The 17,566-nt window shown below is 55.6% G+C and overlaps 1 protein-coding gene and 2 non-coding genes across 4 annotated transcripts; all 3 read right to left on the bottom strand.

The window, feature by feature from the left end:
* Nucleotides 1-66: 66 nt before the first annotated feature.
* On the bottom strand, nucleotides 67-10,497 carry NANOS3 (nanos C2HC-type zinc finger 3). 2 transcript variants are annotated; one of them, XM_008157913.3, is made up of 2 exons: nucleotides 2,516-2,975; nucleotides 67-384 (listed from the first exon to the last, which is right to left on the bottom strand). In XM_008157913.3, exons 1-2 carry the CDS (start codon nucleotides 2,973-2,975, stop codon nucleotides 317-319), a joined length of 528 nt encoding a protein of 175 aa, XP_008156135.1. In that variant the 3' UTR covers nucleotides 67-316. The 2 variants fall into 2 exon arrangements, 1 of the variants encoding a protein (XP_008156135.1); XR_008556223.1 differs by lacking the exon at nucleotides 2,516-2,975 and adding an exon at nucleotides 10,300-10,497 and having other exon boundaries at nucleotides 320-384.
* On the bottom strand, nucleotides 4,284-4,367 carry MIR181D (microRNA mir-181d). Its single transcript, NR_129211.2, has one exon. It is a non-coding gene; the product is annotated as a microRNA mir-181d (primary transcript).
* On the bottom strand, nucleotides 4,459-4,539 carry MIR181C (microRNA mir-181c). Its single transcript, NR_129210.2, has one exon. It is a non-coding gene; the product is annotated as a microRNA mir-181c (primary transcript).
* Nucleotides 10,498-17,566: the final 7,069 nt, after the last annotated feature.

The raw sequence follows: 17,566 nt of genomic DNA, 5'->3' as shown, positions 1-17,566 counted from the left end.
CTCCGAAGCTGTTCCCACTACCCTGCCTCAAGACCAGCCTCATCTGACCACTGATCCATTCACAGCATTTATTGAGAGCTGACTGGGCGCCCAGTGTTGGGGAGGGAGGGCAGGCAGGTTGTCCGGGGGCCACCTCCTTCCTCACAGGGCTCTTCCGGTCATGTTCCCAGACGCTGCTCCCTCATTCAAGCCCCAGGCTGGGGGAGGGGTTCAGGGGAGGGTCCTTGCCAGATGCATCTTCCCTGAAATTCAGCCTTCAAGGAGTCCCCAGGCTAGGGGAAGGCAGCATCCCGGACGTCCTCCCTGCACCTGCCTTCTAGGCAGAATTGGAGGGGCAGCAGGAAGAGGGCGAAGGTCCAGACGACTTCCTGGCACCTTTGGAACCTGAGTTCAAAAGCGGAGGGGGGAGGAGAAAAACAATAATAAGCGATGATTCATGTGGCCAAAGTACCAGTTCAACCTACAGGGCTGTCAAGGCTCTGGCGCCACCCAGAGGCTATTTGTGGAACAGCACCCAAATCACATTCCTGGACCAAGTCAAACCCAGGTGAGACCCAGAAACGGACACAGCGCAAAAACCCCAACTCCGTCCTGCGGTGCTGCCCCCTCGTGGCCGTAGGGCGGGGACCCCGTATTTGTGATACCTAGAGTGTTTCCAGGGAGGCCGGCGTCCCGCAGCCCTTTTGCGCCAAGGGATGTCTCCCTCACCCTTCACTCCATACCCTGGGAGGTGAGTGTTCCTCCTCTCTCAGAATTAGGGGGAAAAGGAAGATTCTGAGACCATCATCTCATGTGTCCCCTCAGCTTCCTGCGCCTCCAAGTTGGACCTCACTGAACCTCACAGGGATACTGTCTTCTCCTGGAGGCAAGCTCACTCTTTTAAAATGTTCTCTTCGCAGCTGCGGGGACAGGGTGGGATCCTCCTTCCAGCTCACCACACTCAGGAGCTCAGTCTGATGGGGGGCAGTCCCCACCCGCAGTACCCAAGTAGCGACACTGCCCCATCAGAACCCCTTCCTGTGCCCTGGCCAGTGTGGCTTGGTTGGCTGGAGGGTCCTCACATACACCAAAGGGTGGTGGGTTCCATTCCTGGTCAGGGCACATACCCAGGTTGTGGGTTTGACCCCCAGTCGGGGTGTGTGCAGGAGGCAGCCAGTCCATGTTTCTCTCTCACATTGATGTTTCTTTTTGTCTCTCTCACTCTACCTTCCTCTCTCTAAAATCAACAATTAAACAAAAAACAACCCCCTCCTCTGTTGGCTGACTACCCCAGAAAGTCGCTGAAATGGATTTGTCCTTTAAAACCCCACCGGAGCTGAGGTCTTTTGCATCTATTCTGATAACTGCTGTGGTTTAAGCCCAAGCTACTCAAAGTCTGCATGGTCTGTGGCCTGGCAGCGTGGCCACCTCCTGGGGAGCTGGTGAGAAATGCAGCTGCTCAGGCCTCACCCAAACAAACTTGTGAAGTGTGACCCCATTTGATGAGAAAGATCAGAGTGGTGGGCCATGCAGGTGAGGAGACTGGGCGTGGACCTCAGGGAGACTCCAGTGCAGCTCCCGCCTAAGCTACAGCCCCAGATGCTCTAAGGGGGGCTGCTCCCACACAGCAGACTCTCCTCCAACCTGACATTTCCCTGGCACTGGGCCATTCCCTCTTGCCTGCCTTGGACACCTCTGCCTGGAGAACCAGCCGCTTTCACCACTCTCAGATCCATCCCTGGGTCCACCCGCTTAGCCACACTCTTAACACGCACACCTGGTCTTGCCACTTCTGTGGGTTCCTGCTGCCCAAGTCCAAGCTCTTTACTGTGACTCACAAGGCCCTATAGGCCTTTCGGCTTGTCCCCAAATCTCCGACACCCGCCCCCTCCACCACACAATCACACACTCTCCACCCCTAAGTTCCTGGACAAGCCCCAATGCCTGGGCCACACTTCCAGCTCTCCACCAAACTGAATTAGGCTTCCTGAAGTCACTTCCTCCAGGAAGCCCTCCTGAATCCCCTTATCTGGATCAGGTACTTTCTCTAGACTCCCCCATTCAGCGCCTATCACCCTGTGTTTTAACTGCTGCTCTTCCATCTCTCTTGTCCACCACTAGCCCAGCCCAGCACCTGGCATAGAACAGGCACACCAACTATTAGCAAACGAGTAAGAAATAAGGAAGCTCGGGTTCAGAGAGCCTGAGCAACTTCTCTCCTCAGAGCCACGCAATGTCAAGCCCTTGCTGTACCTATCCCCAGATCCCACTGCTTGCTAATCCCCATGGCTTCCGTGCCAGGTCGCCTGTGCTTGGGAAAGGATGGCATTTCCCCCAAGGGCCCAGAGAGGGAGAGTCCCTTTCCCAAGACTGCAGAGCAAAGTCAAGCCCCAGCTGACCCACACTGGGCAACACTCCTAGAATACTGTCCTAAGGTTTCTACGCAGATTCTCTACCCCAACCCTTTGAGGTGGGCACTGGGGTTAATCCCACTTAACAAAGGCATGCCCCCTTCACAGTGGATTTCCCCGGCCACCTGCACTGGCTCCTCCTCCTCCTCTACGGTGACTGGCGTCCTGTGTCCTCGCCTTGTCAGACCGGGCCAGCTTCTTGCCTGCAGAGTTGCGGGTGGTGTAGCTGTAGACGGAGGTGTAGCCTTGGCCGGTGAGTGGGCAGAAGCGGCGGGTGTGGGCTCGATCTCTAGTGGCACCGCACTGGGGGCACACGTAGTCTCGAAGGATGGGGCACAGCACCCGGCCCGCCTCGTCCTTGAGCACGTGGGACTGGTAGATGGCCCGGGACTCGCCGTTGTGTTTGCAGAAAGAGCACAAGCGTTCTGGAGCTGGTGAGGGTTCCGGGCTGGACCTCTGATCCCCTGGTCCTGGCACTGGTTCTGGCTGGGGGTCCAGCCTGGTCTCAGGCTCTTCCTCCCCACGCAGAGCCCCCACCAGACGTGCCAAACCCAGGTAATCTGTCCACAGGTCGAAGGTCCCCATGGCTGGGCAATATGTGCCAGGCGTTGGGGCAGAGAGAGAAGAAACCCTGCCTGCCCCAAGCTCGTCCTTCTCCGCTTCCTCCCTGCCCCTCCCTTCCCCTCTCTGGAGCCTCGGAGTCTGGGCTGTCAGTTCCCTCCTTATACCTCCAAGGGGTTGTGAAGGGGGAGGGACAGCCTGTGGGAGACTTCTTATTGTCACAGGGGGGCTGGCTGCTGCTCCCGGTAAATGCACCTGCCAAGGAGATGTGCGGGTCTCTGGGTGGGGCAAAGGGGGGATACAGGACACAGTCTGCAAGGGGCACCTGCGATTTAGAGCCAGAGGGTGTTTGGAGGGCTACCCCCGACCCCTCCTGTGAGGAGGCCTGCCATCCTGCCCCACAGGATTTTGGGTGGGAGGGTGGGTAGTGTGGGGAGCCCTGCCTCAAGATAAGCATTGATGTAAGCTGTAACTTAGTAATTGCTTTCTTCCTTCCCCTGGGTTGGGGGAAGGGCCAGGTGCCCTGGGCCTTTTGGGAATGGGGGGGTGCAGGGGGGAGACGGGGACACCTGAAGATTCTCCAAATGTCCCTGGAAGGGGGATGGTATCTGGCTCTCGGCCCCCAGCTCTGGTCTGCCTTAGGGTGTTTTCACACCTATTGTCCCCCACTTAATGGATGAACAAACTGAGGTATGAAGCCACCTGCCCCTAGGGCTATTCACAAAGACTCACACAAAAGTCTGCCTTCCCCCATCTACGTATTGGAGCCCCCAAGGCTAGGTGCTGGCCAGGCGGCCTGTTCTGTCCCTGGGGTGGTGAGGGGTGAAATGGGGAGGTTGGGCTAGTGGGAGGACCCCCAGCACTAGCCAGAGTCTTGATCTTCCCTCCCTCCAGTGAGACCTCAGTCAGTCTCAGGAAGATGGGGTGTGCCTGGGAGTCACGCAGGTGGGGCACAGACATGCAGGGGGGTGATCGGCCAGCACCAAGGTGCTGGGTGGGCGATGGAGGGTGTGGGCAAGGAGGGTGAGAAAGCTGAGCCCGGGATTTGGACACAGAGCAGAGGGCCCCATTCACTTATTCTTTCAAGAGCCGGTTACAGAGCCCTCAGGGGGCAGAGCTCACCAGCCCCTCCCAGAAGGGTTTTCAGCTGTCCAGCCCCTCCAACCCTCCAGGATTTCTTCCCCAAACCCAGCTTGTGTCCATTAGGGCCCCAGACACCAGCCCTCCCAAGTGTTGAGAGGCTGGGGTCAGGGCAAGGTACAGGCTGAGCAATTTGGGGGGAACCCATGGTGGGTCTTGTCCCCCAGCCCACTCCCCTCAGGCTGTGTGTGGCCCAGCCACAGTGACATTCATCCCTCGGTGGGTCTGGCCTCCGTCCTCACAACCCACCGACAACAATGAATGTTGATTGTGACTTTCTCTGTGGCCTAAAGGAGGGGATGTGATCAGGTAGGACCCAGCCCCCCAGATCTGGAAGGTGGGGGTCACGATGGCTGGACGGCACTTCCAGGCCTCGGGGTCCACTCAACGGTCGATGGTTTGCCTGAGCTGCCCAAACTCACCGACAGGTTGAATGTTCCCCCAAGCCCTTGGCAACTTCTTGGTGGTGGTGGTGGTGGTGGTGGTGGTGGTGGGTCCCAGAGTCAGAGGGTGAGGTGCAAGGAACCAGAGAGGTGACGGAGGGAGGGACCTATTGCCTCATTAAGTAAGCAAACAGTTCCATGACGTGGAAAAGCATGACATTAATATAACTAGTTGTAACAGTAGATGTTTATGTCGTTTTGCCACATGGATGCAGCCATACTGGGTGCTGGGCTCCCTGCTTCATGCATGTGCTCAAATCATCCTCAAAAGGGCCCTTGGAAGGTGCAGATGTGGCCCATTTGTCTGTGTGGAAGACTGAGGCCAGAGGGCACTACTCCTAGTGGCCCCAAGGTGTGTCTGGCTGCCTTGCATGGGGGGGAAGGAGGAGCATCATTCCACAGAGAGATAAACAAGTCATTTTAATACAATGTATACCTTCCACAAGCCTCACTGCGTTTCTGGGCACAATTGTTGATGAATCACAACAACCCCTGGGGGTCATCAGCCTTCACTTTGCAAATGCGGGGCCCACAGTGGGGTGGCTGCCAGGCCCAGCCTTTGGTCCACTTGCCCACTGGACAGGGGAGAAGCGAGAGGATGTCAGGGGGTGCCGGGGGCCCTTCTGCAGGGTCTCAAGGCATCTGAACTCAGGCCCTTGGTGATGTAACCGTGCAAGGTCGCTCACCCTCCAACCTCAGAGTACACTGCGGGCAAACAGCTACTTGGACTCCAACTGCAGCAAGATGCTGGCCCCTCCTCATTTCCCCCCCAGTAAAAGGGCTTCCAGTCCTTCCCTCCAGGGGCCGCGCACAGTTGGGTGCCCATCCCCTGGGCAAGGGGGCAGGGGGGGGGGTGTCGCACGAGCAGTCTCTAGGAATGGCCGCCAGCTGGGTCTACAGACTGCGAGGACGGCCTGGAGAGGTTTCTTCACATGTCCAGCCCCCTCCCATTTCACTCGGGAATGTGGAGCCCCAAAGGGGCCTTGGCATAACCCTAAGGAGGATCAGGGACCCCGAGTATGCTGAGTTTGAATAAACCCTAAAATGTCCCTGATGTAGTTGACCTGAGCCAGCACAGCCCCTCAAACCCCTCTCTCGAGACCCCACCCAGATCCTTCCCCAGGAGACCCGCCCCTCTAAAGCCACCAACCCCTGGCCCCTCCGCAAGACCCGCCTCCTTACAGCCCCCACATATTGCCAGTCCCTAGGTCCCTCCTTCTAAAGCCCGCCCATATCGATTCCCATGGAGCCCCCACCAAACTCAACCCCGTGAAACCTGCCCCCTAAGCAGGTCCTCAAAGAGCCCAGCTCCCCTAAAGGCCTCCTCCCAGGCCCCGCCCTCTGCGCCTAACCCTTGTGGCACCCCACATTTTGTCGACCCCAGGAGGGGCCAAGGTCACAGAGGCCCGCCCATAGGACGCTCCTCTAGAACCCTCCTGCCTAGACTCCCATGGACCGTGACCCTAGGAATCCCCAAGGCCGCCCCCTTGGAGCCCAACCCCCTTAAGTTCTGCCCCCACAGGACCTGCCTGCCCCTAAACTGGAGCCTCTCGGAGCCCGACCCCCCGCAAGACTCGCCCAGGAAATTTCCCCAACTCATGAAGCCCTTTCCCCTAAGCCGGGCCTCTCGTCCCAGGCCGGGGTCCAATCTAGTTCGCACCCCTGTGGGGAGCGCTAGGTAGGGCGGCCTCCCAGTGGCCCATCCGCCCAGCCATCAGGGCCCCATTGGGGGGGGGGGGGGCGGGCCGCGGCCCGGACTCCTCCCCTTTTCTCCTGCCTTGGGGCTGGAGGATGGGTTGGAAGGGCAGAAATATAATAATTATTATTATTACTAATTATTCTTTACATACATCACCCTATTATTAGGATACTCATTTTATCGATGAGGAAGGTGATGCTCTGAGAGTTTGGTAACAACTTTTGAGGTTCCTTGGTGACCATAAAGCTAGAATGCGAGGTCATCAGACGGGATGACCACACTGAGGGTCCCCCTGAGACACCCTGTGCCTTCTCTCCCCTAGCTTCCCGGAGGGCACTGGTCTTTTATTTTTTTAAGTAAAATCGTTGGATTTTTAATTGATTTGAGAGCAAGAGAAACATCGATTTATTGTTCCACTTATGCATTCACTGGTTGCTTCTTGTTTGTGCCCAGATGGGAGATGGAACCCACAACCTTGGCTTATCAGAAGGACGCTCTAGGGCACTGATCTTGACCTACCAAAGAAGGAGGTCCCTGCAAGGGGTTTCCCCCAAATCAGCCAGGACAGGCTGGTCCCGGCGACCAGGAAGGCGGGGCTGGGTAGGTGGGCGTGGCCCCGGGCCGAGGGGCGGGGCTGGAGGAGCTCAGCCGCGCCCCGTCCTGTGGGGAGGAGTTATCTGGGGCCTTCCCCGGGTCGGTCTCCCTTTGTCTGCGGTGGTCTGCGAAGCTTCCCGCCCTCGGCCTCCGTGTCTGTCCGGGTCTGCCTGTGCCCCTGGCCGGCCTGTATTTGACTGGGTCTCCCGCTCTACGAGTGCTAGTGCTCCTATTCCTGGCTGTCTGGGTCCGCCTGTGGTTGTCTGGCCCTTTCCACCTGATCTGTGTGTAGGCCTGCCCCCCTCAACGTCTGCGTCTCACTGTCTGGACTTGGACCTTGGGGGGGGGGGGGGGGGTTGGGGGCAGACTGTTCCTCTGCCAAGTGTCCTGAGACCTTCTGGAGGGCCCATGGGCTTCCATCTGACTTTGAAGCCCAGCAGGGTGGGTGGGGCTGTCTCCTCCCACTCCCAGCCATAGGCCCTGGTGCAAGGCAGGGGTGCCCTTCTCGGCCCTTTTGACCCTCATTCCTCCTCTTCCTGGGACCCCAGCCCTGCCACACCTGGAGGGGGGCTGGGAATGAGTGGGGTGAGGGGAGCCTTCCAGAAGCCACACTGGCCCAAGGCCCGCCCCCACCCCCACTCTGAGCTCCAGGAAGGCAGGGCAGCTGGTGCAGGTCTGGGGGTCAGGGTCTGAGGTGAGAGGGTGATGGATGGAGGCAGCTCTGCCATCAAGCTGAAGAAGGGGGAGTGTCTCTGTATGTTTGTCATGCATGTGTTCCTGCACGCGTGTCCCTGTGTGTGTCCCAGTGTGCGTATGTCCTTGTGTGTGTGCATGGACCTGTGGGGAACATGGGGGAGGAGGCAGTCAGGGCCTGGCAGACAAAGAGCCCCTTATGAGGGTACGGTGACAGCACACATGGGGGTTCCCAAGTGGGTTCCGGCTGATGGCCCAGACTGTCTAGACGGCGGGCAGGGGGCTCCTCTTTTCCTTCATAGCTGCAGGGTCTCTCAGGCTCCCACTCTGCCATCGCCATGCCAGCCCCTGGCTTCCTCTGGCTGCTCAGGCCTTTTCATGCGGGGCCCTCAGACAAAGGGCTCGTCTGTCTCGCCCAGACCTGGGGGTGGGCAGAGGGCCAGGAGCCCAACCTTTTTCCCAAGCCCACCGGGGCTGGGGTAGGCAAGAAGCCTCTTCTCCGGGATTAGGGCCTGGGGCCGGTTGATGGGAAATTTAGATGCTTCTGTGACTCAGGGTGCAGGGCAACCCTGTGTCTAGGTCAGGTGGGTTCCACCTGAAAACACAGGCAGCAGCTGCCTATGGGCCTGTTACTGGGGAGCTGCACTGGTTTGGGGGTCCTAGCTATTCAGGTGGGCAATTCTGGATGTCCATGGGTGTCTGTGAATCCAGGTGGGTGTGGATGATAATGAGCAGCTGTCTCTTGTGCCAGGTGTGTGTACATCAGTGTGTGTGTTGGTGCCCCTGTGGGCTTATTTGTGTATGGATGTCAGTGCAACTGTGCGTGCATGTCAGACTAGTTGTGGGTAATTGCAGGTAGATGTGTGAGCCAGTGTATGTGGGTGTCTGGCATATGTCAGTGTCACTGAGGGTGACTGTAGTTTGGGTGTCATCCAATTGTTGGGTCCCCTGCCTCCCTTACTAAAATGTCAGCTCCAAGAGGCAGGGATTTTGATCTCTCGTATGCCCAGCACTAGAATGGTGCCTGATATTTATTGATACATAACAGATGCTCAATAAACAAGCACTGGATTTACGGCCATCCAGGTGACTGGATTTCTGAGTGTCCCTGTGTCATTTTCTCTGTGGATCTGTGTGTGTCATTGTGCATATGTTATTTTCTCTGTGTATTATTGCAGGTGTCCAGGTGTATAATCAAGTGTATGGGTGTAGGTATTATTGCAGGTGTCCAGGTGTATAATCAAGTGTATGGGTGTAGGTATTATTGGAAGGTTCATATCTGTTTGTGGGTGACAGTGTCATAATGGGTGTCTAGGAGGATCGTTTTACCATGCGCAACCATGTGTCAGCATGTGTTGCTGTGTTATATGTGTGTCTGTCTGGATTAATATAACCTGATATCAGCATCTGTACAGACCTGGTACCATCTGTGTGTGTGTGTGTGTGTGTGTGTGTGTGTGTGTGTGAGGTTGCCTGGATGACTGGGTGGCTGTGGGTGTGTCCTTGCTTGGGCAGGCACATGCATGTCCATGTCTATGTGTCTATCTGTACTTTTGTCCAGGTGTTTAACATACCTGTGGTTGATCTGAGTAATGGGGATGCTGAATGGTTATATGCAAGGCGGTGTCTGTGCCATGGCCACAGTCAGTGTTTTCACAGGACGTCCCCGTCACTGTGGGTGATGTGTGCGCCCAGGTGGCAGTGTTATTGTGGGTGATGTGCATGTGCATGTGTTTATCAGCGTTCCTGCAGGTGATTTGAGTAATGAGGATGCTGTATGTCCGTGTGTAGTGTGTGAATTTGGGATTCTTCATCAGTGATTTGGGACTATAACTGTGGCCCCGTAAATGCATCTGTGAGCTGTCCAGGGCAGTGGGGCATCGGTGGGAAAGGAGGTGGGGGACTGAAGAGTAAGTGGGGTGTTGGGGGGTACCTCACAGCTCCCATCAGTCCATGAGAGGTCTTCTCCATTCCTCCACCCCCAGCATGCCTTCCAGGGCAGTTCCCTGTGAAAGGGTCCCTGTCGCTTTAAAAGGACTCCCCAGCAGTGGGATTCGGGGCCATTTTTCCTTTTTAGGGCCAGTTTTGGAGGGCGTGTTCCTGTTGGCAAACCTTGGCCCCAGTAAATACCCTGCAGCCACCTCCGGGAATGACAGACTGGCAGGGAGCACGAGAGGGCGCCGCTGCAGCCCCGCCGTGGCCGCAGCCAGGCCCGAGCAGGGCCCCCGCGGGGATCGGTCTCCGCAGGGCCCCGCAGGCCCGCGCGCCCATGAACTTGGCCCGGGCGCCCGCCGGAACGCGCGCGCTGGGACGGAGCCTCTACCAGCCCAGCATTTGCGAGATCCCCACGCGCTCTGCGTCCCCAGGAACAAAGCTCGCCCCCGCCCTGTCTCCGGGCCTCCGGGCGGTCAGGTGTCAGGCGGACCGAGGTCCCTACGCCCCTCATCGTGCGTCCCCGCCCCTCGGGGGCATCTCGGCCGGCCCTCCCCCCACCGCGGGCGACCCCGGCTCGGGGGCTTGAAGGCCTCTCCCCTTGGGGGGTCCAGTCCTCTCCGAGCCCCTGCTCGGGGAAGGCAAGAAGAAGAGACGCCGCTGGGGCCTCCCCGCCCCCCTTCCCCGCCAGCCGCAACAATGGAGGGCCGGGCCGCAGAGGCCGGGACCCCCGCCCCGGGCCGGCAGCAGGTGCGCGAGGGGGCTGCGGCCCGGTCCCACCTCCTCCCCGCCCGGCCGCGCCCCGAACCCGCAGGCAGCCCCCGGCCCGCCCGGTGCCCGCGCTCACCTCGCTTTGGGCCGCCGCCGCGTGTCCCCTCTTGTTTCCAAAACCCGCCCGGAAAAGCCCCCCCGAGCCAAGACTCCGGCACGGGAAATTGCATCTCGGCGGCTCCGGGGCTGGGCGGGGGCTTCCCAGGCCGCGGGCAGGGGGAGGCGTTCGCGGGGCTCCGGCGCCGGCTCGAACCCGCGGCCACCGCCTCCCGCCGGCCCGCCCGCCCGCCAGTCTGTCTCGGTGACGTGCCCGCGCTCCCCGCCGCCGCCGCCCCCGCCCTCCGCTCTGCACCGCGTCGGGCGGTGGGTCCACCAGCCGTGGCCGCGTGCGCTCAGAGTCTTCCCGCCAGGCGCACCGGGACTCCCGCGGGGATGCCCACGGGGCGCCAGGACGCAGCTCCTGGGGCCCGCGCAGGGGACACGGGGGCGCGAACGGGCACGGGCAAGGACCCGGAGCACATGGGCCTCTAAAGCGAATGGGGAGCACACGCGCACAAAGGCACGCAGACCTCAAACACAGGGGAGGGCGTGCAAGGGGCTGTGAGACGCACACTCACGGGAGGGCGTGGCGGGACATGCAGGGGCACTGAGGCACTGATTACTCGGGAATGTCCATAAAACCAAGCTACACACATAAGGGCAAACATACACATGCAAGGAGGGGCAGGAGGAAGGACCTCAGAACTGAAACATACAGAGAGGGATCCAGGGGCACATGCAGAAAATACTGACACACACATACACAGACTCACAGGAATGCTCACAGACACTTAGATGCCCACACAGCACACACAAGATACATAGACACAGAGGGATTATGCATTGAATCCACATACCTCCCCACCCACCAGGTGCACAGTTGTGGGAACACCTGGACATACAATACCCCAATATACATAGACACAGCATATGGACATACTAGTCTCCTAATACATAGAACAGGAACACACCCATAGAGACATGCCAGGCACAGTCTCGGGCACACGCAGACACACAAAGTTCACAGACACACAAATATCTGCACAATCACTCATGGACAAGGGCAGAAGCACCTAGAATTCAAAGAACCAAGACCCACACCCACAAAACCTCAGGTCCACAGGGGTCTTAACTAATACACACAACAGGACACTTGGGGACATGTACCTGGGACCACCTCGTGTAGGCACGCACTGGCCAGGTAGGTGCACAGGCCACACAAAGGAGGCGCACTAGAAAGTTGTCCATGGGTTGGGGCTCTCCTGATCGATCGGAGATGCTTATTCTGAGCCCCCATATTCACATACACAAGGTGCACAGAAACACACAGCAGGGTTCCTACACTGGCAGACATTCCATTCAGGAAACCACACACAGATTCTCCCACATACTTCCCCACACACACACATACACACACAGGCCCTGCCTACACATGCTGGTGGAGGGAGGTCACCTCAGGGCAGACCGTGGTGCCAGGCGGGGCCTCCCATTGGCTAAGGCTGAGTTGAGGGATTTCTCATTCTGTTCATCTCCTTCCCCCCAGCTGAGAGGGGGTCAAAGAAGCTTTTGACACCCCACCCCCCAAACCCAGGCTTTAATCTTTGTGGGGGCATGGTCATGCTCCACCTGGCTGTGTCTCTTCCATTCTACCCCCTCACCACAGTCCTGCCTCAGTTTCTCCTTGACGAGCCCCCTTTCCCTGCCCCCTTCCTTCAGGTCTCAGCCCAGAAAGCCAGCTGGCCTAGGAGAATGATGGGGCCAGGACCCCAGACTGGGGTCCAGCCCTACTCTGTACCTTACACCCCCTCAAAAAAATATATAGAGTATAGTTTCCCAGGGCGGGAAAGGGGGGGGGCGGGTAGCTGCAAGGAAGAGGATGGGAGTAAATAGTAATTGAGCCTCCTTGGTGGGGTCAGGTTTATTGTTCCTCCTGTGCCTTCTCCTTTCAAACTGAAAAGGGAAAGGGGGTTGCTCTGGAATATACTACATTCATTCATTCCCAGTCACCTTGGACTCTTGCCCAGCAGTCCAACGAAGTGGACAAGTGAGGCCCAGAGGGACTGCCCTTGCCCAAGGTGGCACAGCCTGAAAGCCGGGATTCTGTGCGAGGCCTTTCCCCATCTTCGCTCTTGGATGGGCCTGAAAAAAAACACACACTCCGGCCGCCTCTTCTGCCCACTGAGCTTCCCACGGCTACCAGCAGGGGGCAGCAAACGCCAGAGTCCTCCCCGCTGTGGGGGCGGACAGCCTCTCCGCACCCTCTTCCTCCCGCGAGCCCCGCCACAACACAGGAGCTGAGGACGCTGCCTGGACCCCCGGGCTGGAATATCCACTGCCCAAATGCTCCGGCCCCAGAAGGAAGGAGCTCTTCTTAAGTAGAACCCCCTAGAACTAATGTCCCCACAAATGCCTCACTCGCACGTGGTGCCTCGTACCGTCTAGCTCAGCTCCTTATTGCTGCAACACAGTGGCTGGGTGGGCAGCCTCTGCATTCCTGAACTGGGTCAGACTAGGAGAGAGAATTTCTGGAGCCCCGCCCAGAGGTCAGTCCTCCAAACCCGAGTCCTCGGACTATCCCCTCGGAGCCTAGCCCGGGATGGCAGGGCTTCCCCCACCGCCCCAGCAGTCTGGTTCCTTTGGGCGTGGGAACTGCTCGCCCCAGCCCCCAGTTCCTGGGGCCCCTGCCAGTGCTGACTCATAGGGGACCCACCGCTGTGACTCAGCAGCAGCTCTTCCTGAACCTCTCCCCTAGAGATTTCCAGCCCTGTGTCACCTCCAGTCCCCTCTGGGGTCTCCTTAGGGACCCAGATGGTGGCCCTGCAGATATGTGAACCAAAGGCCCTTCTCAGTTCTGTCAACCCAGAGCCGAAGCCCCCAAAGCCTTGCCCAAGACTGTGACCGTGGGTGGATGTGCTGGGTCATGGGGCCGTGTGTGTCAGATGTGTTTGTAGTTTGCACACTCAGAGAAACCTCAAGAAGGCAAGGCCCGGCTGTGAGGACCACCTTCCCCCACAGCCCGCTGGAGTCTGGGCAGGGACACTCAGGGCACCATGAGGCTCTGGGCTGCAAGCTCATTCCTTCAACCACAAACCAGCTTCTCCAGCCATCTTCCCGTCTCCGGAAATGGCAGCTCCAGCCTTCCAGCTGCTGGGGCCAAAACCTTTTTTCTTTTTCTTTTCTTCTTTCTTTCTTTCTTTCTTTCTTTCTTTCTTTCTTTCTTTCTTCCTTTCTTTCTTTCTTTCTTTTTAAACATTTTTATTTATTTTTATAGAAAGAGGAAGGGAGAGAGAGATAGAAACATCCATCAGCTGCCTCCTGCACCCTCTCTACTGGGGATCAAGACCACAACCCCAACCCAGGCATGTACCCTGACCTGGAATCAAACCAGTGACCTCTTGGTGCATGAGACGATGCTCAACCACTGAGCCACACCTGCCAGGCCCAAAACCTTTCTTAACAAATGCAGTCCATTAACAAATTCAGTTACTGTCTCTCCTAAGGAATCTAAAATGTCACCCTCTTTGGGCCACCACCCTGCTCCAAGCCCCCATCGTCTCTTTCCCAGACCAGTGCAGTTATCACCTCCATGCTCTTCAGGCCTCAACCTCACCAGCCTGTTCCTGCACAGCGAATGCAAGGGCCTCTGTGAGCATCCTCGCCAGAATACGTCCTTCCTCTGCTCAGAACCTTCCATGGCTCCAGTTTCTCTCACTCCAAAAGCTCAAGTCCTCCCCACAACCCTGCACACTCTACCCCATTCGCTCCCTGCCCTCACCTCCTCGACTCTCTCACTCCCTCTGTTCCCACCACGTGGACTTGCTCATTGTTCCTCACACACACCAGGCATTCACAGTCTAACCTCAGCGCTTTGGAACTGGTTCTTCTCTCTACCAGGGACTCTCTTCCCTCAGATACCCACGTGGCTGCCTCCCTCACTTCCTTCAGGTCTCTGCTCAAATATCACCTCCTCAGTGAGACCCCTCCCCCCATTTAAAGTTGTACCTTCTTGCTTTATCCTGCTTTATTTTTTCCATTGTCCTATTGCCTTGGACCACGCTATATATTTGATTGCATATCTTGTTTCTTGTCTGTCTCCTGTACTCACATGTCGGCTCCTCCAGAGCAGGAAGTTTTGGTTTTTTTTAAAATATATTTTTATTGCTTTCAGAGAGGAAGGGAGCGGGGGAGAGAGATAGAAACATCAATGATGAGAGTCATTGATCGGCTGCCTCCTGCACGCCCCCCACCAGGGACCTAGCCCACAACCAAGGCATGTGCCCTTGACTGGAATCGAACCTGGGACCCTTCAGTCCACAGGCCGACGCTCTATCCACCGAGCCAAACTGGCCAGAGCAAGAGCAGGAAGCTTTGTCCTGATCACTATTATTCACCGAGAGCAGAGCCTCGGACAATATTTGTGGCATCAACATATTGTAACTCCCATGCTCCTGGCATACTGGGGAACAAAATAGGTGTGGCACCTGCCAGTCACTGTCTGATGGGGGGACAGTCACATAGCTTGTTGAGTGCAATGAAGAGCATTCAGTGCTGAGAGCCAGAAGCACGAGAGTGTACAGGGGAGGCATGGGGAACAGTCTGGGGGATGAGGTGTAATCAGAGAAGGCTTCTGGAGGAGGCGAGGGTCTTGGCAGCCACTCAGGGCAAGTGGGGAGACCAGTGTGGCTGTCCAGAAGGGAAGGGCAGGAACTTGGGGGACAGGTAGGAATGAACAGCCTCGGAAGTAGGGCTTACAGGTCTCAGAGACGGACCACACGTGGGGGCTGAGGAACCAAGGAGGAAAGGTGGGGATCTCCTGGGGCAGGCTGACTTGGAGGCACCTGTGGGACACCAGGGAGCAGATGTTTGGAGAGGGGTCATCAGAATGTGATGGCCAAAGCTGCGCCCCCTGAGAACAGCATTTGATTAAAAAAGATCGAGGACAGGGAGAAACATTAGGAGAACATAGTGTCCCAAGGCCAAGGAGGAAGTGGGCAAAGGCGACGGATACTACATAAAGGCTGAAGACAGCCATGATTGAGGAAGGGGGTCTGACTTGAAAGCTTGGTGTCAGTGGTGGGATCACACGGCCGCTTGAGGAGTAGATGGGAAAGAAGGGAACAGAGGCAGCGAGCCCAGCGCAGCACTCTCCAAAGGAAGTTTATCATGAAGCAGAAATGCCAGCCGCCACGTGTGTCATTTAAAAATGTTTTAGTAGGATGTTGTGATGATTTAACAGTTGTGTGGGGCCATTTCAGTGAGGGGAGATTTAACCCAGTCTCAAAGTTCCTTTCAAATACTAGTTAATAAACCTATTTCCTTATTTTCTTTTTTTGCACAGAAGCTGGTAATCTAGGACCTACATGTGAACAACTTTATATGAGTATTTTTTTGCACTTGGTTTACTTGGGTTGGTATGATACATTATATTTAAGTTCCTTGAACACTGTGGAGCCCCTAATGTGTATGAATGACTGAGGCTTTGTAAATTAAGGGACGTTTGTGTGAATAAAGTTATTTGATGGGGTCAAAAAAAATGTTTTAGTAGGAAGGGTGGGGGTAAGGGGGAGAGATCAACCAAAGGACTTGTATGCATGCATATAAGCCTAACCAATGGACACAGACAACAGGGGGTTGAGGGCATGAACAGGGGGGTGGAGGGACAATGGGGGGATAAGGACACATATGTAATACCTTAATCAATAAAGAAAAAAAACATATAAAAAAAAAGTAAAAAGAGCCCTAGCCGGTGTGGCTCCGTGGTTGAGTGTCATCCCATGCACCAAGAGGTCACTGGTTTGATTCCCAGTCAGGGCACATGCCCGGGTTTTGGGCTCGATCCCCAGTGGGGTGTGTGTAGGAGGCAACTGATCCATGTTTCTTTCTCATCATGCTTCTCTCTCTCCCCGTCTTCCTCTCTCTCTAAAATCAATAAAGTCATTTAAAAAAAATTTTTTAGTAGCCACATTTTAAAAAGTAAAAGATAGATGGCCCTGGCCAGGTAGCTCAGTTGGTTAGAGTGTCATTCTGATGTGCCCGGTTGTGGGTTCCATCTCCAGTCAGGGCACATACAAGAGGCAACCAATGAATGCATAAGTAAGTGGAACAACAAATCGATGTTTCTCTCTCTATCTCTCTCTCTCAAATTAATAATAATAAAATTTAAAAAGTAAAAAGTAGAGCCCTAGCTGGTTTGGCTCAGTGGATAGAGCGTTGGCCTGCCGACTGAAGGGTCCCGGGTTTGATTCCAGTCAAGGGCACATGCCCAGGTTGCGGGCTGGACCCCCAGTAGGGGGCGTGCAGTAGGGAGCCGATCAATGATTTTAGGTCATCATTGATGTTTCTCTCTCTCTCTCCCTCTCCCTTCCTCTCTGAAATAAAAAATATATATTTTTTTAAAAAGTAAAAAGCAGGAAACACAATTTAGGTTGCTACCCAAATCTGTTTCCCAAGCTCCAGCTCCTTTTTGCTCAAATAAATGCATTTAAAAGAAAAAGTAGAAAGTAACAGGTAAAACAAATATTAATATTTGACTTACCCCACTGTATCCAAAATAGCCTCATTTCAACATGCAATCAAGATAAAAAGTATCAATAAGAGATTTCACATTCGTTTAAAAAGAATTTGTACTTACAACTTCCTTAATTTGGACGAGCCACATTTTGAGTGCTCGGTAGCCACGTGACAAACTCACTGGAATGTGCAGGTCTAGACAGAACCTGATTTTGCTTTTGTGTGACTCACTCATTCACCTCTCCCTAGTCCCAGCCCTATCAGATCCTGCCTTTATTTAAAAACTTGATATTTTGTTCAATCTGGATTTTTCGCAATAATTGTGATTTTCGAAAACATGGCCCTCAAAAAAATATTTTATCTCCCCTACAAAAACGTGTACATGAATGTTCACAGCAGCATTATTCATATTGTTCCCCAAAGAGGAAACAACCCAAATGTCTATTAACTAGTGAATGGATTTTTTTAAAACGTGGGGTGTATATTTGGCAATAAAAAGGAATGAAATAATGAGACATGCCACAACATGAATGAACCTTGAAAAGTAAATGAAGCTAGTCATAAGGCACATTGTACGAGTCCATTCATACATAGAGACAAAGTAGATTAGGGGTGCCAGGGGCTGGGGGACAATGGGGAATATGGGGAGTGATCATCAGTAGACACCAGGATTTTTTTTGCGGGGAGGGGGGGCGGTGGTGATGAAAATGCTTTTAAAATTGATTGTGGGGCCCTGGCCGGTTTGGCTCAGTGGATAGAGTGTCAGCCTGTGGACTAAAGGGTGCTGGGTTCAA

The sequence above is a fragment of the Eptesicus fuscus genome, chromosome 6 (assembly GCF_027574615.1).
Source record: "Eptesicus fuscus isolate TK198812 chromosome 6, DD_ASM_mEF_20220401, whole genome shotgun sequence".
In the NCBI taxonomy this organism is placed as follows: domain Eukaryota; kingdom Metazoa; phylum Chordata; class Mammalia; order Chiroptera; family Vespertilionidae; genus Eptesicus; species Eptesicus fuscus.
The sequence above is the reverse complement of the archived record's forward strand: the minus strand, read 5'-3'. Positions and strand labels throughout refer to the sequence as shown.

Excerpts from the sequence above, each read along its gene's own strand:
- NANOS3 (XM_008157913.3), bottom strand. The coding sequence starts at position 2,975 with ATGGGGACCTTCGACCTGTGGACAGATTACCTGGGTTTGGCACGTCTG. Across the intron at positions 385-2,515 it reads AGGAGGAGGAGCCAGTGCAG|GTTCCAAAGGTGCCAGGAAG; the intron begins GTGGCCGGGGAA and ends TTTTGAACTCAG.